The following is a 25,179-nucleotide window of genomic DNA, read 5'->3' as shown; positions in this document are numbered from 1 at the left end:
GTTATATTAGTCATCACACAGTACATCATTAGTTTTTGATGCAGTGTTCCGTGATTCATTGTTTGCATATAACACCCAGTGCTCCACGCAATATGTGCCATCCTTAATACCCATTACTGGGCTCACTCGTTCCCCCACCCTCTCCACTCTAAAACCCTCAGTTTGTTTCTTAGAGTCCACAGTCTGTCATGGTTCATCTCCCCCTCTGGTTTTACAACCCCTTCATTTCCCCCTTCCTTCTCCTAATGTCCTCCATGCTATTCCTTATGTTCCACAAATAAGTGAAGCCATATGATAATTGACTTTCTCTGCTTGACTTATTTCACTCAGCATAATCTCCTCCAGTCCCATCCATGCTGATACAAAAGTTGGGTATTCATCTTTTCTGATGACCGAGTAATATTCCATTGTGTATATGGACCACATCTTCTTTATCCATTCATCTGTTGAAGGGCATCTCAGGTCTTTCCACAGTTTGGTGATTGTGGACATTGCTCCTATGAACATTGGGGTGCATATGACCCTTCTTTTCACTACATCTGTATCTTTGGGGTAAATACCCAGTAGTACAATTGCTGGGTCACAGGGTAGCTCTATTTTAATTTTTTTTTTAAATATTTCAACAGAAAGTTGTAAGGCATGTAAAAAAAATGTGTGACACATACAGGAAAAGAAAATGCAGAGACTACTGCAAATGGTCCCAGATGTTGGACTTAGACAGACTTCACAGCAGCTGTTACTAAAATGCTACAAGAACCAAAGAAACCATGTTTCAAGAATCACAACGTGTAACCATGGCTCTACAGATTAAAAATTGCAATAAGCTGTGGCTTCTAGAGTTGAACAGTTCAATGACAAATGACCATTACTGCAGGGGCCCAGTGAGAGATCTGAGCCAGCAAAATACATTGAAAACCACAGGACAGAGCAACAGAAATTACACAGTCTTCATTTATATTCATTTTGGTATTTTTTTAAGAGCCTCTGAGAAATGTGGTATACCATTAAGTAGACCAACATATGCATAATGGAGTCAGAGGAGGATACCTGAATATTTCCCGTGTTTGATAAAAAGAACAATCTGCAGTCAAGAAGCTCAACACACTCTCAGATAAACAAGGATATTCATGCTTCGATACATCACTGCCCAAATGCCAAAGCCTGAAAGCAGCAAGAGAAAAAGGACTCACACATGAGAGAATCCCAATGAGATTAACTAGTTCCCTAAAGGTAATTAGATGGGACCTATAAAAGATAGCATAATTGCATATTCTCTTCTCTATATTCAAAGAAAAACCACATAGAACCGAGCTAAGACTTCCACTTCCAGGAAGATGAAGCACAAGGACCTTCTGTATTCTCCAAGCAGAGTGAAAAAGCCTGGATGTTGTATATGAAATATACTGAAAGGCAGAGGGGAGAAGAAAGACCAGCCAGAGACCACAGGGCTTGAGGAAGGGCACAAGGGTGAGTCCGTTCAGGTTTCTTCCTGCCTCCTATATCCCAGACTGGACAATAGAAAAGTCAATGGGTGCAGACAAGAAGTCCCCATGGCAAGTTTGTTCCCTCTAGACAGAAAACCAGGAAAGGGGTGTCCTAACAAGACAGAACACTCTGGAACAACAACTACTCCATTCCTACAGAATACCACAGGAAAAAATGGCCTCCTCAGATGCACCCCTGCTGGCAAAGGCCAGACAGAGGGCCTGGGTTTCCACCCTCACCAGTAATGAGATACCCAACACCCACTGGAATGGTGTCAAAGTTGAAATTCCTGCTTCTGCATTCCATCGTCCCTGCTAGGCTGTAACAACTGCCCTGCCAGCGGCCTCGGGGGCGACCAGGTGTGGAGCTGGCTCTTCTGCTTCATACAGTGCTGATAAAGTGATTTCACCCCTCCCTACAGGGGTGGTGTCCAAGGAGGCCAAACAGAAGTTCTGCATTTCCACCATGTTTGGCAGGAACAAGGCCACCCCGTATAGGGCCCACTGGAAGGCACTGAAGAGGTATCCCTACATCTCCCCACAAGGTAATGGCATTCACATCTACTCTGAGCCCAAGCTCTCACTGACCCCCAGCAGTAACAAGAACCCTGTCTGTCCACAGAGGCTGCCCAGAGGACCTGGACTCCCACCCCCACCTGGCAGTGAACAAGTGGGGACTCCTTTCCTTCAGAGCAGTCTCAGAGGAGACCCACTGAAACATCTTTTAAATAAGATCCAGAGTCCTACAATGTAATACTCAAAATACCCAAGTTCCAGTCAAGAATTCATCATACCAAGACATAGGAAGACCTCAAGCTGAATGGGAGGAAAAAAAAAAAAAAAAGACTCCATTGATGGTAACCCAACACGACACATTAGAATTATCAGACAGAAATTTTAAAGGAGTGATATGCCTGGGTGGCTCAGTACCTTAGGCTCAGGTCATGATCTCAGGGTCCTAGGATCAAGCCCCACATCAAGCTCCCACCTCAGTGGGAAGTCTGCTTCTCCATATCCCTCTGCCCAACCCCCCGCCAACTCATGCTCCTGCCCTACCCACCCAATAAAATTTTTTAAAAAATTTAAAGGAGCTACTGTAAAAGTGTTTCCATGAACATGCTTGAAACAAGTCTCAGCACCAAAGTCCCAGAGGAAGGGCAGAGGGGAAGACCCAAACAAATTCAGAATTAAATAATAGAAAGACTGAATGGATAAGCTCAACAGAACAGAAAGAACCATAGAGGAAGAATCAATGAATTCGAACACAAAGTCTCTGATCTGAACCGAGGGACAAACTGCTGAAGAACAGTGGGTAGAGTCTGAGGAACAAGACTATAATAAAAGACCTACTGTCCGTGTCAGAGTGCCACGGAAGGAGAGAGGGGTCAGGACACGGGGCAAAGTTTCCCAAGTTTGTCAGAAGACATAAACCTACAGACTCAATCTGAGTAAACCCCCAGCAGAATAAACCAGAAAATGTCTGCACTGAGACCCATCATAGACTTTTTGAAAACAAAAGGAAAAGAAAAATATTTGAAAGCAGACAGAAATAGTGAAAACAGCTGGAGTGACAGTGGAGTTCTCACCAGACACTGAAGGACAGGAAGGAGGGGCATGAGATTTTTCGGGAGCTGAAAGAAATGAGCTGTCAAGCCAGACTTCTGCATCTAATGAAAGGAGTGTTCAGGAAGGAAAGAGACCTCAAGACATATTCAGAGAAAGGAGAACTAAGGACTGTTGCCAGCAGACCTGCCCTAAAAGAATGACTGAAATAAGTCATTCTAGGGGGACCTGGGTAGTTTATTTGGTTCAGCGTCTGCTTTTGGCTCAGGTCATGATCCCCAGGTCCTGGATGGAGCCCCACGTCCTGCTCTCTGCTCAGTGGAGAGTCTGCATCTGCCTGTCTCTCTGACCCTCCTCTGTGCTTGTGCAGTCTCAAAAAAAAAAAAAAAAAAAGTCCTCTAAATTGAAAGGAAATAAAGAATCCTTATAACATTAGCAAGAAAGAATGACCACGGTAGCCAAAAATTATATATATGCACATGTAATGGACATCCTTTCTCCAGTTTTCCAAATTATGTTAGACAGTTGAAGCAAAACTTATGATCCTATCTAATAGAAGTCTTCCTGTATGCAGAGGAGACATTCAAGCATTTATTATGAATGGGAGGATAGGGGATCTCCCCCACAGGTGCATGAGTCTCTACGAGGGATAAGAACACAGAACCACACACACCCAGGACCTATTTCAAGTTCTTGACTTGGAGATCACACTATGATTACAGAAGGTGTAACCACTGGGGAAAACTGGGTGAAGGGTCCACCAGACTTCCCACACTATCTGCAATGTGCCTGTCTTTACCAGGACACCACAACTAAGGGCTTTTCTCTCACACACACATGAACACACAACAAAAAGACCCACCCTCAGACCAATGTCTCTTGTGAACACAGATGCAAAAACTCACAAAATACTAGCACACAGATTCCAGCACAATATAAAAAGGATTATATGCTACACCCAAGTGGGAATTAGCCCAAGAATGAAAGGGTGATTGAACCAAAAATCAATTACTGTGGTATATTCACCCAACAGATTATTCAGCCATTAAAAGGAACAGGAGGAGGGGCGCCTGGGTGGCTCAGGGGGTTAAAGCCTCTGCCTTCGGCTCAGGTCATGATCTCGGGGTCCTAGGATCAAGCCCTGCATCGGGCTCTCTGCTCAGCAAGGAGCCTGCTTCCCCCTCTCTCTCTGCCTGCCTCTCTGCCTACTTGTGATCTCTGTCAAATAAATAAATAAAATCTTAAAAAAAAAAACAAAAATAAAAAGGAACGGGAGGTACCTGTGTACCCTCCTATACCATAGACCTCTGCCGCGGCACCACGTGAGCCTTGAAAAAGTAAGAGAAGCTACAGAAATATCACCCACTGGGCGATTCTGCATACGTAAGGACATCCAGAAAGGGCAAACCCAGAGACACGCATCCGCGAGGACTGGGGGCCAGTGGCTGGGGCTGCAGGGAATGAGGAGGACTGCTAGTATGCACAGGCTCTGTCTCCAGGGCAGGTGGCACAACACTGATGTACTTAGAGCATGAATGTTCTGGTTAAGTTGTATCTCAAAGTTCTTAAAAAAAAATTTTTTTAAAAAGGAAAGAAATCACAGAAATGCTCTGCAATCTGTTGGTATTGTAATACAGAGGCAACACCTCCCACAAATCTCAAATTCCTGAGCTTGAAACACTGTCAACATCTGAGGAAGCACATCTGAGAAAGCTGGTGATCGTGTATCCCTTGTTTAACGGGGCAGAGGAGATCTTCGAGAAAGCTCTGAATGCTGTTTGAGTGGAGGTATGTTTGGGCCCAAACGGATGGGCTCAGCTAGCTGAAAATTTGTGCATATGGTTCCCCACCTGTGAGGACAGATAAATGGGGGGACGCGGAGGGGTAAGTCTGGTTGTGGAAGGTAGAGTCCTACGAGTCTGAGGCCCAGTTCCCCCTGAGCCCCATGCTGTCGCACCCTGTATGAGCACAGGGGAGCCCCTCCATCTGTTCTTGGGAGCGTGGGCTCCACCGTCAGAGCGCCTGAAATGCCAGGTGTCAGAGTCCCTCGTGGGTGGCCATGAGGGTTAAAGGTGGACACCTGCAGACAGCTTCGGTCAGTGCAGCACCTAAGGCAGTTGTCCCACCAACCACGACGGAGGAGCGGATGACAGCAGGGTTCACTGGGGTACAGAGCACCTGCAGAAGTATTACAGAAAGTATCAGGAAAAAACCAAGGAGGTGTCTTGTGAAGTTCTATGTGATTTTTAGGAATTAAGTGATGTGATTTTGGACTCTAGTGTTGGTCACATTCTAGACCTCCAAATAGTAGCTCCCTTCCCCCAACCTGACGCACGCACAGGCAGACACCTGTATGGGTGTCTGGTACCGTCTAGATCTGGTTTTCTAAGGACGGGTCTGTCTGCCATGCCTGTCCTCTGGCCCTTCACGGACACTCCTCTCTTTGGCCACCTTCTTCTCTTTCCCTCCAAAGGTTCTGCACCCTTCACCAAGACTGCACCGAACTTGTCACTGGGCTTGCTGGGGAAGAGAACATTGGCGGGGAGAGGAGGCGTCTTAAACTAGAGGGACCTGATGGAAGAAAAGGAGCCCCCAGCAGTCTGTTCTAGTGGGTTCTTCCTCTTTAGGATAGAGAGACTGTGAGGGGCCAGAGGACGTGTGGCTAGATGCTTCTACCAGCTATGGTACCCCCAGAAACCACACTCCCAGGCCTTGCTCTCAGGAAGTGCTCACCACCTCACCCAGGCAGAGACCGCACAGGGTCAGGACCCACGTTGGGTGCCTGCAGCACCGTGAGGGTCTACTTTCCAGCAACCAGGCCTCGCCAAATCGGAACTGGCCACCCTTTCTACCCTGCCCATATTGAGTTCTCCTCCTCGAGGACCCTCAGCTTCCATTCTGGATTCATCCTCTCTCAGGAACCCCCGCCCCAAGTAGAACTGAGTGCTCGATCCTCGGAATGAAACTGCCCTCACTGCCCCTCCCACTAGCACCACCCCTGTGTGCACCTGTCCAGCACCTGCTTAATTTTCCCCCACATTTGTCTCTCGAGATCTTGAGCTCCTCAAGGACACAGGCTCTTCCTGGCTTGGAGCCGTGATGATACGTTATAAATACTCAGAACATAGATTTTGGAAGTGTGACAATTTTCCATTAGAAGATATACTTTAAAAAAAATACACCACGATTAGTACTAAAATCTGAAAAGCATTTGCAAAGAAGAGTAGAAGCAGAGATAAAGAAGGAACGAAGGCCACCGGGGAGGAGGGGAGGGAGGAGAGGGGCAGCCGTCCACAGGGAGGACCGCCCTGAGGGGAGCAGCCCCCACCGCAGACCCTCCCCACTCTGTTCTCGCCCCTCCTCTCTGCCACCCATACCTGATCACTTCTCAAACATCCCATGATCTTCTTCTGACTCAAGCCTTCATGTCGTTTCCGGGGAGTTCTGATCAATACACACATACATTCACATGCGTGCACAGAGCACGGCGACGGAAATGCGCTTCTTACTATAGGTTTTGTCAAAATAGTTTTACTCAATCCTGGTCTAGAGCAACAGATTTTTATCTTTGGCAGAGTTTTATATATATATATATATATTTTTTTTTTAATCTTTGAAACTTTGATTTAAAAACACAGGCGTGCCCACACTCACGACATCATGCCCCCAGCTTCAGAGTCTGCAAACCCACACAAAGAACCCTTTGGGATCCACGGGCCTCGCCTCAGGGCCGCCTGACAGTGCGGCACGTGCTGACCCTCCCAGGGACACTGGCATCGCTCATGGACTCACCGGCTCTCCGTGGTGAGAGACAAGAGATTGTGGGAGAAGGCACCCACTGTGCCTGGGCCCTTGACAGTGGTCTGTTGAAGGGCAGGATCATCATAGGTCCCTGGGACATGCCCCCCCATCCTAGTTTTGTGGTTAAAAACATGATAAGAAGATACGACAGAAAACGGAAAGAATGACTTTGGCACTGAAACGAGTCCCGTATTTCGGAAACACAGGAGCATGTAAAGTAGGTGTTACTATATCAAGGATCCCCCAATGTATTTGCTAGCTCGAATGGGAGATACATAAGAGTTTCTTCATTAAACATGTAACTATCTAACCAAGGGGAAAAAAGGGGGGTAAGAGGTGAACAGAGTAGAACTCTTCAGAAGAACCATGACGGGAAGATTCGTGGGAGAAAAATACTCCTTCAGCCCCCACCCACCCACCTGGGGAAAGCGCAGTTTACACTCCAAGAGCAAGCGAAGCCATTTGCCCAGAATTAGCCGCCACTGTGGAATTAACAATTGTCACAGGCTTTTGAGAAACAAGATACATTTCCCAAAGAGGAGCCCAATGCGAAGGCACCATTCCTTCCAAAGAGACACCCATCTGCTCTCCCTGTGCTCAGTTTCGGGGACTGCGACAATATTGTAGTTTAAAAAGGCCTTTGCTGGGGGCTGGGGGTGGGGAACCCTAGGGGGATCCGTCCGTTAAGCATCAGCTCAGGTCATGATCTCAGGGTACTGGGATCGAGCCCTGCATCAGCCTCCCTGCTCCGGCCGGAAGCCAGCTTCTCCCTCTCGTTCTTCCCTTAGCTCCCCTGCTTGTGCTCTCTGCCAAATAAAAACTTTAAAAAGATCTTTGTTTTCTCCTACACAAGTAAAGGGTAATCTGTTGAGCACACCCTAAGTGCCCAATGGAGATGAATTCATGGAAAGAAAGGTCTCTCTTTGTGGTAACTATTTATTTTTCAAACAAATGGTAAGGCAAGTCTTTTTGAAATGCCTGTGTTAAGGATCCTATAACTGAAATCACACAAATGGGGAAGGTCTCAGGTGGTCCCTGGGATTCTATAAGTGAAGTCACACTGTCCTTGTCCCTAGGTCTGCTCCAGCCTCCAACAAAAGCCAAGCACCAAATGGCCAAGGGAAGCGGGAGCCAGGATGTCAATGCAAATGCTCGTGCATGAGAACAGACCATCGAAGGGTCCTAGGAGGCTGCCCATCCCACAGTAACACGTGTCCTCAGCTGAAATCCCAGTTCCTGCCTTCTTTCTAGAGCATAAGAGCAGGATCCGCCCTTGAAGCAGGTCACAGCCTAGCTTTCTATTCCATCTACTCATGAGATAGTAATTATTTGTAATCCGGAAAGCCAACTGGTCAGGACTAAAGGTCTCCTGATGAAATGAGTCAATCTGATAAGAAATGCTTCTGTCCACAGCTCTGTACATGGTACCCCTGACCTCCATGAACTTGTTTACAGTCTGAGGTTCATGGCAGAGTGATGATGGTGTTGGTCTCATGGTGTATTTTCTCTGGAATTCATCAGCTTGGGCATGAGGTAAGCAAGAGGCACACCATACTAGACATGACCCCATGAGGTGACAGGCACAGCTGAAAAGGCCTACAGAGGTGGCCATCCTAAATGTGGTCAGGGTGAGGCGTGTGCTGGTGAAGGAAATGTAAACCAAGCCATGAACACCTTAATATATGTGTGGGAAATCAAAAATTGTTTGCTTCAGGGACAGTAGTGTCTATGCAGGATCAGTTCATGTCAGGAAAGATAGCAGCGAAGAAATGGGCCACCACAGGGTCACCAAAGTACAAATGGGACATGGCTGGCATCTAGACCAGGCCAATGCCGAACGCCACACACCTTCCTATTCCTCAAGACCAGATGTCCTTGGGTCCCATGACGAACAGAGGGAGTGGCCTGGACCCTAGAGACATGGTCCTAGTGAGCTGAGCTGACTGGGGAGAAGACGCTCTGCACCCCACCCTACAGGCGTGGACCACCTTGGACTGGAGGCAGGCTGTGCACCCCTGACCCCCATCAGCACTGAGAATAAAGAAAGGGGGATTGTGGGGGTGTGGGAGAGACTACCTAGGGATTTCCAAATGACCACCTAACAGCTGGTGTGGGATCAAGAAAATCAAGAACAGGATGACCGGCTGGTTCTGAGACCAGACTGGAGGACACCATGGAATGATGACAAGCATCTATGGTCTCAGAACCAGCCAGCACACTCAGGAAGCAGCACGTGGCTAATGCAGAGGGAGCCTACGTGGCATTTCCTACAGAAGACAGGGCAGTCACAAAGCTAAAGACACCCAGTGAGAGGAACCATCAGCTTCCCTGAGGCTTTTTCCCTATATTCTATGGTTTTAGGGACAGGAATTAAATAGGTCAAAATGAGAAAATTCTTGTTCTGCCAGGGACTCTAGGTCATGGGCAGAAACCGCACAGAGGAAGACAAAGCAACAATAGTAAAATAGGACTGCTCCCGCCAAGGGCTCCTCCAGCCAAAATACGTGGGGAAGCCTGCCCCTGCTTCATCAACACACCCCTCCGCCACCATAGACACACACACTCCTGTCCCGAGCACACTTAACACCATTACTCCACGTCCCCACCATTTTCTCTTCCTTCTGTGTCTCCTCCCCCAGATGCCATTCACCCTCAGGGACAAGTGGCAAGGAGACAGTAATTACTAGGACATTCTAGAGAAGACTCTCCTTCAAACTCTGAATTCAGAATTGAGATCTCATGGAAGTAGTGTGGTCTACATATAGGACTGAAACCAAAAGATGACAAAGTTGTCAAGGATTTTCTTTTACAAATGAACCCTGAAACTAGGAATAGAAGTGAGATCAAAGACAGACTCCTATGTGTCCACAGGACCTAGACAGAGGCCCACTCAGGACTCTGCCAGAATTGGGAAGGGGACTAGGAGCCTGCCAGCAGCCTGCAGTCTGGTCTTTAGAGTCTGAAATAAGTATTTGGCAGAAAGGTCAGTCACAATATCAGGAGGACACAGGTTCTTCTGGTTCCTTGAGTGAAATGTTACAGGGTGAGGGGCACAGACACAATAGCTCTGTCAAGAACAGAATCTAAAATCAGTATGAAAAAACACACTGGATCCTGAGTCCCACCAGAAATCCTGCTGTTTTCCTTCTGTTTGTCAGAATTACTGAACCTCTGGAAGCCGACTTCTTTTTCTCCCTCCATCATCCCCTGCAACCTGGCTCCTGCCATGCTCACTTTGAGAAAATTGCTCTTCCAAAGGTCACCGATGAAGTTTTTATTGCTAAATCTAGCATCCTTTCTACTGAGATCTCACTGATGCACTTAATGTCACTGGACACTGCTTGCTGGTCTCTCCTGGAAACATGCTAACTTGGTTTCCATGACACTCTGGGCACTACCCTTTCTCTCTGCCAAAACTTACTGTCTCCCTTTCTTTGCCTCCAACCCCATGAATCCAAGTCAGTGCTTTGCCTCCCAACATCTTTTCCACTGAAGGAGAGAATCCATTTGTTGTTGTTGTTGTTGTTGTTGAATTTCTTTTCGGTGTTCCAAAATTCATTGTCTATGCACCACACCCAGTGGTCCAAGCAATACATTCCCTCCATAATACCCACCACCAGGATCCCCCAACCTCCCACATCCTGCCCCTCCAAAACACTCAGATTGTTTTTCAGAGTCCATAGTCTCTCGTGGTTCGTCTCCCCCTCCAGTTTCCCCCAACTCCCTTTTCCTCTCCATCTCCCATGTCCTCCGTGTTATTCCTTATGCTCCACAAATAAGTGAAACCATATGATAATTGACTCTCTCTGCTTGACTTATTTCACTCAGCATAATCTCTTCCAGTCCCATCCATGCTGCTACAAAAGTTGGGTATTCATCCTTTCTGATGGAGGCATAATACTCCATAGTATATATGGACCACATCTTCCTTATCCATTCGTCCGTTGAAGGGCATCTTGGTTCTTTCCACAGTCTGGCGACCGTGGCCATTGCTGCTATAAACATTGGGGTACAGATGGCCCTTCTTTTCACTACATCTGCTTCTTTGGGGTAAATACCTAGTAGTGCAATTGCAGAGTCATAGGGAAGCTCTATTTTTAATTTCTTAAGGAATCTCCACACTGTTTTCCAAAGTGGCTGCACCAACTTGCATTCCAATCCATTTGTTTCCATTTGTTATATGCTGATTCTTCCAAAACTTGTATTTTTAATCCCAAGTGGCACATATATATTACAAAGTCTCCACTGGCTTTTTCAAAGTTTAAATCATACTATCATGTCAAATTCAGCATTTGAATAACCTGACTTCCCTCTACCTCCTCCAAAGGAACTTCCTCCCCTCAATACTGCACCATTAGCACCACCTTTTTCCAAAACATATGCAATCATAAATTTAGAGAAAAATCTGATTCCATATTCCATATACTGTTACAAAACTCATCTCTGGGGTGCCTAGCTGGCTTGCTCAGTGGAGTGTACGACTAGATCTTGAGGTTGTGAGTTCGAGCCCCATGTTGGGTGTAGAGGTTCCTTAAAAATGAAATCTTAAGACCCTGCCATCAGTCTAAGATTACATGCCTTTGATTTTACACAGCACCGATGACGGCAGTGCTCAGTTACTCTGGACATCTCTGTGGTCCTTCCTTTGCTTACAAATACTTTCAGGTTTCCTCACAACTAACAGAACACATGGCAACTAACCCTTTATTAGTGCCAAAATGCTGGTCTAGCTCATGTTCTTCTTCTGGCTCTCCCTATCTAGTCTTTATCGATGATTACTAGGACTTTATGTGTTCTATAAACACCCAAGGCCTTGGAAGGGGTCAAATATTCTTCAGTCCCTTGGGTAATGTTCACACCTCTAGCTTTCTCCAGCTCTGAGTTCATGCTACACTTTTTCCTGGCACTGCCCTCTTCCCGCAGCCCCTTGCTTCCTGAAGGCAAACTTTACTGGCTGCCAACTGACGGAACTGGGACAGCTCAACTTGAGGCACACTGGTGGCCCTGCTCTTCCTCCACACCCTCAAGTCTTCCAGAACCATGCAGACAGGAACCACCACCTCTCCCCTGAGCTTCCACTGGCAGGGAGGCACCGAGGAGCCTCTCAGCCACCACAGATTTCATTTGCTTGGAGAATCCCACCCAGTTCTGAGGCCACCAGATTCATTTTCCTCTGACATAAGAGCCTTCCTTTCTGCAACAGGAAAGATCTGGTTTCCAATCTGAGGACTCCTAAAGCTCAGGCTGTTCTCTGCCAAGAGCTAAGAAACATATTCCAGGGAAGGAAACCAAAAAGGAGAAACGCCCCCCGCCCCACCACTGATGCTGCCACTGCCTTTTCCCATCTACTATGAGACCTACTTCCCAGCTGGTCTTTTTGCTCAAGGTCTAAACACAGTTTTCAAGTCCAGCTCTAACCCTGGAATGTGGCCCTAGTAGCAGCATCAACTCTTACCTCTGACCTCTCCAGGACCAACCCCACCCCTGGTGGGCCAGACACAACCTCATATTGCATTTGAAGAGATTAACGGAATAATTTATGATGGAAACCAGAAGCAGCTGGTGAGCCCTGTGTTCCCTTAACTTTCATGGCACCTGCTAATTACCATCTGGGGAAGGAAATCAGACAGTACCTGTGTTCCTGGGGGAGGTTACCTCCCCACTCATGCTTTCAGCATGACCTGCTCCTATCATTCCCCTGGATTCTACTTTTTATTGCTGCAGTTTTATGTAAAAAGCGCTCACCCTGTTTGAATCCTTTGATTCCACAAATATACACTGGGCTCTTTTCATGTGTAAGAATAATTAAGTAAAATGGGCCACCTCAAAATGAAGAAGCCCTAATGGTCAGTGTCAGTCAAGAAAGGATAAGAGATAAATACACTAGTTATCGGTAATAGGAGACAGACAATGGTAATGTCCATCAAGAATTCAAAGTAATAGCCAGACACAGTGCTGTGCACTCTGCGCACATTATGGTAGCTCATTTAGCCTCACAAAAACACGGAGCTGATAGTTGTTTCTTGGCTTTTCAGAAAAGGAAACCAAGGTTCACAGAGGTTTAGCGATTCACCATAGTCAACTGCTAGTCTATCCTACTCAAGTCTTTGACCTTAAACTTACAGAGAGTTAAAGGTGAAAATCAGGTCTAGTTGAGACATCAGGACAGTCTTTGGAAATTGTGAAGAATTGTAGGAAACAAATGGATAAGAGACAACAACTAGAAATAGTGAGATCAGGAGAGCCCAGCACGCATGAGGAACAGCAAGGAGAGAGACAACAGGAGTACGATAAGATCTGGTTGCAAGGTTGCAGCGGAGGGTGAGCAGCACTGGCTCCCACGCTGAAGGACCTGGGTCTAATTCAGGCAGCAGAAGGGCAGAGGGAGAAGCAGACTCCCGCTGACCAGGGACCCTAATATGGGGCTCGAACCCAGGGCCCTGGGATCTTGACCTGAGCCGAAGGCAGATGCTTAACCTAATGAACCACCCAGGCGCCCCTGCATTTTTAGTTTAACAGGGGGAACAGAAACCTAGATCACGGGGGTTGTGCCACAGTAGGTCACCGATGAATCTCCATCACCCAGGGTCATGCTTGGGAATGAATGAATGATTTTAAGTCATGTATGAATCAGGCTATCACCAAAAATTCACATAAATATACTCTCAATATGAGGGACATGAAGAAAACCGAGCGCCAGGTGAACCTATCTGCAGACAGTGGATAGGTTACCAGGGAAGTACGTCCCAATGAGAAATGGGAAAATCCAGCATAAAGAAACACTACAATACTCAGAAGAGCTGAGTAATAGCTGAAAATATAAGCTTCAGGGAGACAGACAGTGCACCCTCTAATTCTCTTGTCCCTTGCCAATGGCAAGACCCATTGCTCAATATTGATTAATCAAAGGGGAAGAGACTCTTCAGGATCTGCAGAAAGCAGAATCCCAGGATGTCCTACACAGAAGTCCACTCCACAGAACCATGGGGAGGGGGAAGTCTTGCACACACAACCCACAGAGGCCCCCACATCAACAGGGTGAGCCGCCCTACCTCCCCGGGCCAACCAGACCCCTCCCTGCCAGCTCCACCTCTGCTCTCCCAGCCCAGAACCAGGTCACAGGGGCAGCACCCTAGCAGTCCCTTGTAGCTAATAAGTAACCCCTAGGAGTTTCCTGGCCAGGCTCGGCCCTCTTCTACTCAGCAGCTCTGACCCTGGGCACTGGGAGCAGGCTGGCAAATACCTCACACATCCCTGGTGCTGTCCATCCCCCATCCTCCCCCACGGCTGCATATAAACCCTGGGGAGCCTGAGGTCTAAAAGCGTGAGCCTCGGAAGCTGGATGACAACCACGGTGCTCTCTGTGCCTTCACCCCAGTCCTTCTACTGCTAACACAGCCCCAGGCCAAGAACATGGACAAGCTGCTGCTTCTGGTCTCTGTCCTTGCCAGTCTCCTGGGGGCCTTTGCTGGCACAGGTAGGGTGGTCACGGGATGGTCAAGGAGCCCGAGATGAGAGGGGGGTTGGGTAAGTTATTTTTCTCCCTGCGTGTAGGGTAAAGGTCCTTTTTCTCTACTCCCATTCCCAGACCTCAGGGGTAAGGTATTTGTGTTCCCTCAAGAATCTTCTACTGACCATGTGACCTTGACTCCAAAGATGGAGAAGCCTCTGAAGAGCTTTACCTTGTGTTTCCGAGCCTACAGCGACCTGAGCCGTGCCCACAGCCTCTTCTCCTACAATGCCCGGGGCAAGGACAATGAGATCCTTGTCTTCAAGGAAAGAGTTGGGGAGTACTCCCTGCACATTGGAAAAACCAAAGTCACCTTCAGAGTTGCCGAGGTGTTCCTCAGCCCCGCGCACATCTGTGTTACCTGGGAGTCTTCCACAGGCATTGCTGAGTTTTGGGTCAATGGGAAGCCACTGGTGAAGAAGGGTCTGAAGCAGGGCTACTCAGTGGCGACTCAGCCCAAGATCATCCTGGGGCAGGAGCAGGATTCATATGGAGGGGGGTTTGACGTGAACCAGTCCTTCGTGGGGGAGATCGGGGACTTGTACATGTGGGACTCTGTGCTGTCCACACAACAGATCCTGTCTGTGCAGCAAGGATCCTACCTCCTTGATCCCAACGTGCTGGACTGGAGTGCTCTGGACTATGAGAGTCAAGGCTACGTGGTCATCAAACCCCTGGTCTGGGACTGAGGTCTTCAGTCAACAGGAGCCTCTGAGAGCGAAATGTGTGAGGAATCCACTCAAGACAACGCCATGAGAGATCCCATATCCAGAGTGCTTTTGCCTTTGAATTTCCTGTCTCTGTGTCACTGAGTAGGAAAGTGTGTTGTGTCATCCCACCTGCATTTTTTTAGTATGCATGGTCTCAAGCATTTCACTTTGATCCACTTACTTGGAAATCAGTGGGTTTTGTTTGTGTTTTGTTTTTGTTTTTTTTAATCATCCAGAACAACCGGGTTGTAAAGTGGGACGGGAGGGGAACCCATAACTAGGAAGATACGTCGCAAAGCCAGAGCCCTCTGAGTAAGGCAGTGGCAATACCGACAAGCTACTACTTCATATTAATTCCAAATGTGTGTAAAATTTCAAAAGGAATCCTATTTGGTTTTCCAGCTAAAAATCAAAAAGAGGGCTGAGGTTACAGCAGAGAAAAAACTATAATGAGATAAGTAAAAATAATGTAGAGACTGACATCAAGTAATGAGGAAAACTAGCAGCAGGAATGGAAACTAAAAATGTGTAGAAGTCTGGAGTCCTTGTGCAATAAGGCAAACATGGCTTTTTCTAAAAATTCCCTGTGGTATCATACGACACTTGATTTTCAGGATACGGTCCTGAAGTCCTCAGGAATACTGCTCATGACTCCCGGTTCTTCTCACAGAGAATGTAATTTAAACCCTTAATGTGACACTGTCTTCCATAACCTGATCCCCACTTACCTCCTTCAGGTACAGCCCTGAGCACCCAGCATCCTAACTGTAGTACTACAAAATACTCGCCCAGTTTTATCAGTAGTTCCTTCCATCACAAGAGCCACAAGCCACAGTTCCTGGCCTATCCCCAACAGAAAGACAGTGCTTTCCTAGAGAAGGACCCCAAAGAGAATTTCACTGCATGAGGAAAACAAGGCAGAATTTGCCCCAATAACAGGGCATGAAGCCAAGGGAAATCAGAAAGACCACAGCCAAGAGAGCTTCAAAATGATAACAGGAGGGATTACTTCCAACTCCTGCATTCGTTCACCCGGGGTCAATGAGGAGACAGATGCCAGCTACAAGGAAGTGGACTAGAACCCAGGAATCCCATTAGCACAGCATCGGGGTCCAGCAGGGAGAATCCAAGATCTGCCCGGGTGCTCCAGTAGATTGGAGGGACTTCCTAAGAACACGGCAACCTCTCTGGTGAGGTAGAAACCATCCAGAACATCAAGCTGGCTAGACAGGGACTTCAGCAATGTAGAAAATTCGTTTCCATTCACCAGCTCATGACTCAAGGCTTTATAGTTTAACGTCAGCCACCTTTCCTGTACTGTGAGCGCTGTGCATACTGAGCAAAGACCAGGCTCTCCCTGTAGAGGACAGATTTCCTCCAGGAACACAGACATGTTCGCCCAGACACTGTGCTGGGGCTTATCGGTAAATGGCTTTGACTGAACACCCCCCTTGGTCAAGGAACCTAAAACATTTTTTTTTTTAATCCAATCAATGTATACTCAAGTGGCTTCACCATTTTTTTGTGGGTTTTTTTTTTTTTTAATTGAGCACCTACTGTTGTACCAGACACTACGCCGGGTGCAAATACAGCACTGAGCGGATCATGGTACGGGTTTGGGGGTTTATATTCTAGTCAGCCTGCGTTAGAATCCATACCTCTCCATCTTCAGGCTTTCCTCAATCTCAGGTTGATATTCTACTCCCCGTCTCAACTCTGAGTTTGATGGATTATTTACCCTCGGTGATCACTTGTCACTTCTTCTCTGTGCCCTAGAATCTAGTATCTGACTCGTTTCTTGCCTTTGGGGACCCTCTACCTCCTGAGATGATTCTTATGGGAAGAACACAATAGGACTACACACCAGTCCTTCCTTCTAGGGGACCCACACTTCATCCGAAAGAAACACTCCTGTGTCCCTGGTCCCCATAAGCTCTAGGGGTCTAGGATGAACGTAATGCAGAGGACACTTTTCTGCTTCTACAATGGCTTTAGCTGTCCACCCAGCAACCATCCTGTTGAGGCACCAGGAACAGGACCCGTGATTCTCTTGAAGCAACAGCACTAAAGCCACAGCTCTCCCACAGCATTTCCTCCCTATCTCCACATTCATCCCCTCTGCATGTCTTGTTCTGGCCAAAGGATACAAGAGTCCTTGAACTTGTCCATCATTTCCTCTGGAAATTGCTGTCAGTGGATCTGTGTCATGTTTTTTTATTAACTAATATCACATCGATGGCTCCTTCCAAACTGAAGAAAGTTTCCATTTTAACCTCATTTAAAATAGAGACAGGATTTGTGCCTACTTGCTTTAGGCATTTTTCTCAGGTATATTGGTTGTCACAACACAGAAAATAGCAGAACTCACAGAAAACCACTTTAGTCCTTGAGAATCCAGAAGGGAAAAGGAAGGACCTGCAAAGCAGGGTGACCCAGGAGCTTGATCAGAGAGGGATTCCATGTCAGAAGCTGTGGTAATGGCCACTTTCCCCCACACTGACCACTAAGGCAGGGAGAGCCATGGGAATGAGCAGTGCACAGGTGCGCAAGGAGTACTGAACCCTATAGACAGTGCTCATGAGAAAAGCAATTTTTGAGCCTTTATCGTGTACAAGAGTGGATCTGGTTCTATTTGTGAAGCTACAGAAAACCAGGTCAGAGCACTGGCTTTTACCAGGACTGGCTTTTACCAGAAAAGCCTATAAAGAATTTTTCTTTGATAAGAAGGCTTGCAGTTTTGTTTTATAGGGGGAAACTCTGGAGGGGTCTGAGGTTAAAACAATGAGGTCTCCTTGAGTTTGGGACATGCCTTAATGTAGACCTGAGTTGGGGTGAGGATGCAAACATTTCTCTTACCTTTACTCAAGAGCACCAGTGTGTCGTCCCTTCTGGAGAGGAATGCCAAGATGTTCTAGGTATTCATGGCTCTTTCTGCTGTTCACAAGAACAGGTATCCCAGAACACCCCAATAAGAGAAGGCAAGTACAACGTGACCTGAGTCACTTTTATTCTTTACCTTGATGGGAGCAAGTGGCTAACTTATAAACAAACCTCCATTTGTGTTCCAGGATCTCCCATCTAGGTTTTGACTGGCTATGGCCATTCTTCTGAAAGTCCAATACAGGAGACACCAAGAGGTACCACCAGACAGCTGGGACAGGGGCAAAGGCACACATGTCTGCTCACAGCCACTGGATCAAGAAGCAAAGTTGCTCCTGTTACAGACCCACTGCGCTGGGGCCCAGAGTCTGTGGGGGCAGGGAGGGGGACTAACCCAGCTGTGTCTGGAGTCAGAAGGCAAAACACAGCATTTCACTTCAAGCTCTGGCTGAGGCAACAACTCCTCACCATAGCCCCCACCCCTGGAGGGGGCACCTACAAAAAAAAAAAAAAAAAAAAACCTGCTCAGCAGGGTCTCGTGCAGTACAGGGGCTCCCTGTTAGTGAGGGTGGGATTGGGGAGAGGATTACCCCAACTTTAAATCCTCTGCCTTAATGTTCTGGTGTACTCCTAGAAATGAAAAGGACTGTCCGTGCTCTATTTTCAGTCCCTGCTGTTAAGCCTGATCCTTACCTAACCAGACAGGTAGGTCTGCTACCACAAGAAAGGAGAAGCTCTTCCCATAGATGCAGAGGGGCACCACACCCCACTGTTACAGAAGGGCATTTTCACTGACACTAACAAGGACGATATACTAACATGGATTCAAAAGGACATAAGACAGCACCATGGGACACGGAGCACATCTTCATCAGAGTTGAGCTGTTCTCCTCTAGAAGAAAAGGCCCAGACCGTGCAAGATGGAAGCTGGCCCAGTGTTCCTTGCATGACCCATTGGTGCAGAGATCCCCTACTCGTTTCAGGATTCTGACTCCACACAGACCCATGGGATGCCCAGTAAGTCTCTTGGCAATCAACCCAGGAGACAAAAGCTAGGCAGAAATTCTCCTGAGAGTCCCCGCCAAATCCAAGTTTAAAGGGGCAACTCTTCCAAAGGTACAGCCAACAGGACCAGAAATGCTCAGTGTGAAGGTATCACCTGTGCCTTCGCCAGAGTCCAGTGACATGTAAATGACCTAATCCTCTACGAGAGCAGACCTAGAATCTAGTAGGGCTGAGCTCTAGAAGACACCAAGACTCTTTCTTTGACCAAAACTGGAAATCTGTTTTCTTGGCATTGCAATGATTTGCAAATAAATCGTGATTGCCTGGTATGCTCCGAAACCATGAGAGAACACACGCACACCTCACAAACTCAAAGTGGGTGGGCTCTTGGGTAGGAGAAGACTGCCCTCCCAAAGGAGTCACCAGTCGCATTTAATTTGAATACTTCTTCATAATCCTCAGTCTCTTGTCCTCCCTGGTTGGCTCCCTGGCTCTACCGATTTTAAAACGAAAGGAAAAATAAAAGGGATAAAATCTATGGGTGGGAAAAAAAAAAAAAAAACCAGCCCCACCACCACCAAAAAAACATGTTATTTTTTTAACTCACGGTTCCTTCACACACAGGGGCTCAGCCTACCTGGCATTTTTAGGTTTTTTAAAAGCATAGATTCTGTTTCAAGGCACATATTTTGCTTATAAAGATTTAGGCATTTATAAATACCTATGGCTTTTGTCATAATTTCTTCCCTTTGCAAATGGTGTTTCCTCTATACCCTCGGTGTTTTCTCCCCTCTATTTGTCTTTTTCTTCTGGTAGAAATATTGGCTTCATGACTAAAATTTTGATGCATGAGCACATTTCCGTATTCTTATTCCCCCACAGGGTTTCTATCCTTCTGGAATGTATAAATCATCTTGAAAGCTCTCTGTGCTACACCGTGCTTTCGAGATTATCTGCTGGTGTGTCCCTTACACAGAAACACCCTTAGGGTGCGGTCACAAGAAGGCTCTGGTGGGAGAAGGGCTGCCTCTCAGTGTCCAGCTGCAGTCACTTATGGTGGGCAGTCTCAAAGAGCAAACCCTCCCCCACCCAATGTCAAAATCCTCCTGAAGTTCATGGACCCACGTTCTAACTGTTGAGCATTTATCCCAGGCAATCTGCAATGGCAGAAACCACCCAGCCACTCCACACCCTTTTGGCTTCAGAGTGCTCTCTGGGACCACCTCTCTCCTCCCACCATGAGCCCTGGCATCTGCTGCCACCGGAGGTCTTCTGTGTAAGAACTCCTGAGGAGGGTGAAAGGAGTGTGATCTCCTTCCATGTCCCCAGCTTCCCATACTGTCCTCTGGGGCCACGCTCATCTCCAAAGGCATCAAGAGCCCTGCATTTGTCATCTGAGTCTTATGTTCCTCTCCAGGAATCATCCTGGAATGCTTCTGCCCTTCCAAGAGGAGTGGAGAAGTGAGCTAAGTGGGCGATTGCCCTTAATCTGTGTACGATGCTCAAACATCACGGGAGACGTAACAAGAGGCAGTAGAACAGAACTTCTGAAGAGGAATGTGGTTGGGAAGAATGTGAGTCAGGATGTGCAGAGGACAGCAGCTGTAGGAAGTATGTCTGGCCACCTGGGAGGACAGGCCGTGTGCAGGTGACGCCCATGGAGCACAGCCCTCTGCTGTCCACTGAGCACCTCGGGGAGGCAGAAGTGGTAGCTCTCCCTAGCGGTGGTGCTTCTCCCCTTCCAAACGTCACACACACCTTTCCCCCAAAGCAGATACTAACGCGCAAAGAACACTGCCTCCAATGTTCCCATTGTTCTGTGCTCTCACAGGGCTTCATCCACAGGAGAACACATGCATTATTTCCAAGTTTTAGGAAGGTCTTAAGGTAACCTTTCATGGTCTGTTCAGTTCAATCCAGCCCTGCACCAGCCAATAAAGTAACCAGAGTCAGCCATCCGGTCTCTACCCTTATTATCCCCTCAAAGACAGTCAATTCGTATCTACCCAAGGCATAATGACACAAATCTGGCTGGTTTGGGGTGACAGTAATGCTACTTTTCAGACCATAACTTAAGGATACCAGGGATTTTCTTATTCCTCCTCCTGACAACTCAGCTCAGTGCTTTCTCCTCTTCCCTCAGTATCTCCTTCACTACTAATCGTCTCTCATTGCATCAGGCTGAACAAGAAACCAAAAAGGCAGATGGGATCTGTGGTTCTCCTCCATGAGCTACTGAAGTTCCTTGTTCACTCCCTGTAACCAGACTTTCAGACCAGTCATCAACCATATCCTTGCTCAATCGAAGTTCTCCTCCTTGACTTCTCCTAACTCTTTTTGAGCCATGCTTTTATGCTCTGTAGCATTTTAGAACAAGGGTCACCATCCTCACTGTAAACACACGTAAAAAGTCAGCCGAGCTTCCTATAACCTCACTCCCTCCATCCCCACATAACAGTGAACACATCAGAGTGTCAGCTAGATCTTTGGATTTTTTTTGCACATATAATGTATGTGCATTCACATATACACATACACACATTTTAATCGTATTACTGTTCCTTCAAGGGTCTTGTCCAGTATAGTCCACACACACATCCATCCATCCATCCATGGTCACAAAGCAGCTCCATTCAACAGACCCTTCAGCAAGGGAGGAAGGTTTGAGGTCGCTACCCAACCTAGTTGCCTCTAGTCACATGTCACTTTTTGGCCCCAAAATGCAGCCATGGAGACCAAGGAATTAAACGTTTACTTTTATCTTCAAATCACCCCTCTACCTCCTTCTTTCTACAAATCTGCCTTGAGTCGCATGGTTGCTCTGGAATCCTTACCTTTCCAGTTGGTTGGTCTCTTAAATTACTTTGTGGCACACCCATTTCTCCCTTAAACGCATGCCTCCTTATTTCCCATGCTGGCATACTTTCCAGAAAATCTGCAACATTTTCTAGATTATGTTTCCTAGATTCCTAGTGGCAGTTTCTGTGATGTGCCCCAGCTCTGAAGCCTGTGGTTACCTTGTTCTTTAAACATCTGACAGATGGCAGCTATCTCCCAGGGTCCCTCACCAAACTTGTAGGAAAGATGGTGAGTGCTCACAGGGGAGAGGCAGAACCAGAGAGGCCCTAGGGTTTCTTCCCCTGTCCTGCCTCCTGCTGGCTGCCTGTCTACACTGTGCCATCACCCAGTGCTCTCTATGCCCAATTCCATGAACTAAAGGCTGCACATCGGGAGGGGCTGGTATCACAACATAGTATAACATTTGATTTTAAGTTGTTGACCTTCTTTATTCTTCAAGTTCCCTCTGCTGAAAAAGGTCAGGTAGTCCTTTCATTCAGTTATTTCTTTTTCCTGTTACCAGTCCTCTTCTCCCGCCACTTCGCCCTCTCCCCTTCCTTGCCCCTCAACAGTTCAAGTCCCTCTAGGCACGTCGTTACAACAAAGCAGTCTGCCAACAGCATGACAGGACATCTCAGCTGGGCCCAAGACGCTTCATCCACACACCCATTCAAATGTTCCTGAAGAGCCTGTCCCTGAGAGTAATTCTACCAACTGTACAGTGTTTCGTGTTTTTCCTAAGTGACAACGACCCATCCATGACTATTTCTGTAAAAGCTTGACTCCCCAGTCCCCTAATTCCCTGTTCCGGTGGCTGGTCCTTTCCCTGGAAGAGACAAGGAAGGCCGGAGCAGCACGGGCTCGGGCCCCTGTGGGCTGTTCTTAAAGGTAAAATCCTCCCATCCATGCCCTACAGAAACAGTGTTCATGAGGAGACTTTGAAAAGGCATGTGGGGTGGTCTCATCTAACGGGAACTCCTGGGCCAGGACTTAAGGGAGGATCAAGCAGAGAGAAAGAACTCAAACGGGGGAGGGAGTCAGCCAGCCCTAAGACCTACACGAGCCCCCGATTCAAGAGAACGACAGAGGTGTGCGTGCCTCTGTTCTCTGTATCCCTTCCTCTATCACTGTTCGAGCCCATGTCAGGGGGCAACCTGCCCCGGGCTGACACCTGCGTTGTTCTCAGATACGGAAACTGAGGGCTGCAGGGAAAGAACCTCACAGAGGTGAGGGAGTGTGATTTTCTGGGCTTCTCCAGGTTTCGTGACCATCAGATCACCCTGTCTGTGGTTTTTCTTGTCTCATACACATCCAGCCTGGCTGGCAATGCTCTCATGACCCTCATCTGCACTGACCGTCCCCCCACATGCACCCGGCTACATCTTCTTGAGCACGCTGGCTAGTCTGGAGACCGCGTACATGCTTGTCCCTGTTCCACGGATGCCATCTGGTCTCCTAGCCCAGAATCAGCCCATCCAAATGTTCTTCTTTGTTGCCTTAGCCAGCAGCAGCTGCCTTCTGAGCACATCCATGGGCTGTGACCGCTATGGGGCCATCTGCAACCCCCTGAGGTACACAGATGTCTTGAGCAGGAGGGTGTGTGCCCAGCTGATGTGCGGCACCTCTGGCATTGGTCTGGCCACGGCAGTCATCCAGGTGACACCCATATTTGCCTTATTCTTCTGTCACAGAGTGGCTGGACATTTCTTCTGTGACATCCTCCCTGTCCTGAAACCCTCCTGTATGGATATCACTATCGATGAGATCGACTTTGTCAGTTTGTGTGTGATCCTGGTCCCTGTGGGGCTGGGTCTTCATCTCCTACATCCTCCTCATCTCCAGAATCCTCAAGATCCCCTCTGTCCAGGGCCAGAAGAAGGCCTTTGCCACCTGCACCTCCCACCTCGCGGTGGTCACTGTCCACTATGGCTGTGTCTCCATTGTCTACCTCAAGCCCATGTCTGAGGATTCTGCAGAACAAGACCTTTTCTCAGTGACATACACCATCATCACTCCCTTGTTGTCTACAGCCTGAGGAACAATGAAGTCAAGGATGCCCTACACAGAGCTGTGGGAAGAAACAGTTCATACATTGACCCTGCCTATATGAGACATCGATCCCTGAGCAACACACATCTTCACAGCTTCCAACCTTACCAGTGTGTCCCATGCAGTCCCTTCTGCAGTGGGATGTGCCCATCTTGCTTCATCAGCCCTCCCATGAAGTCTTAGTCTTTATTTCCATATATTCCAAAGTTTGATCCAGGCATTTTCATCTGGGTCAGGGAGGATGGGCATGACTTTTAAGGAAGGAGATCCCCATTTCTAGAGTGGGGGGGGACTTCTTAAAAGCACATTAAATGTGGTAGTTTCAGGTTTGAAAATAAAAATGTAACTTCAAGAATATACCCTACAGAGAATTAAACTGGACAAAAACTCCCGAGCAAGGGAAGAAAGTCAATAGCAAAATTACCTCAGAACCTTTGGGAAAGGTGAGGCATGTGTTTAAAAAAAAAAAAGTTAAATTTGGAAGACACTGGTTTAGTCCTTGAAAGTTTAGCTTGTATTTGATTTACACTAAAGTCTTTGCTTCCATTCAGCCTGGTGCCCAGAGCGCTGGTCACAGCAGTATGCTACACAGCCCTTGTGTCCGATCTGACCGTGCTCATCAGAATCTCTCCAGCTGCTAGTTCCGTCCATGGATCCAGCTTCTCGTTCATTATTATGAAGAAAAATAAGTGTGTCAGAAGAGCTGGGCTCTGTTTGGAGTGAGAACCATGAAAGTCTTCACTTGCACAGCCCATGGGCCTTCTTGGGTCAGACAAAACATAGAAGACCCAGCCAATGCCCACAGTCAGGAGTGATGTTCAAGTCACCTTCTCAAAAAGGGAATGGGCTAAAAAAAGATTCTGTCCTCCTACTAGGCTCCTAAGGAATTGTACTTTCCCCCAAAGCTTCTGGGAGTTACTCTGGTTTCCTACCCGCACATACCTCTTACTACCTCAGGCGATGGTAGGGAGGGTTGGGCACTTCAGTCTGGTGCCTCCTTCTCCTCAGTGTTGTGTCACGGATTCTCCTATCTGCCCATTCCTTAATGCCATTTGTCCCTTTAAGGAAGTGCTTTCCTTTTCCTTCACCTGAGAAAGGGATGGTGACAGCCAAGGAGCTCATCCAGTGGAAGGTCTGGCTGGACAGACATCTGAGATTCTAGGTGGGAAAACCCATATAAAGAATCATGTCATCTGCGAAAAGAGAGAGTTTGACTTCTTCATTGCCAATTTGGATACCTTTTATTTCTCTTTGTTGTCTGATTGCTATTGCTAGGACTTCTAATACTATGTTGAACAAGAGTGGTGAGAGTGGGCATCCTTGTCGTGTTCCTGATCTC

The 25,179-nt window shown here is 47.4% G+C and overlaps 1 protein-coding gene and 1 pseudogene across 2 annotated transcripts in view; both read left to right on the top strand.

Annotated features, from left to right (window-relative positions):
• Positions 1-15,248, top strand: part of APCS (amyloid P component, serum) — a 51,038-nt gene extending 35,790 nt beyond the window's left edge. The window contains exons 1-2 of one of the 2 annotated variants that reach the window (XM_047705525.1): positions 14,150-14,325; positions 14,437-15,248. In XM_047705525.1, coding sequence (XP_047561481.1) covers positions 14,262-14,325; positions 14,437-15,047 — 675 coding nt within the window. In that variant the 5' untranslated portion in view covers positions 14,150-14,261 and the 3' untranslated portion in view covers positions 15,048-15,248. Of the gene's footprint in view, positions 1-14,149; positions 14,326-14,436 lie in introns of those variants that run through there. The other variant, XM_047705526.1, reaches the window with a different exon arrangement.
• LOC125086297 (putative olfactory receptor 10J6) overlaps positions 1-23,883 on the top strand; it is a 126,385-nt pseudogene extending 102,502 nt beyond the window's left edge.
• The last annotated feature ends 1,296 nt before the right edge of the window (positions 23,884-25,179 follow it).

This window comes from Lutra lutra, chromosome 15, assembly GCF_902655055.1.
Source record: "Lutra lutra chromosome 15, mLutLut1.2, whole genome shotgun sequence".
Lineage (NCBI taxonomy): Eukaryota > Metazoa > Chordata > Mammalia > Carnivora > Mustelidae > Lutra > Lutra lutra.
The sequence above is the reverse complement of the archived record's forward strand: the minus strand, read 5'-3'. Positions and strand labels throughout refer to the sequence as shown.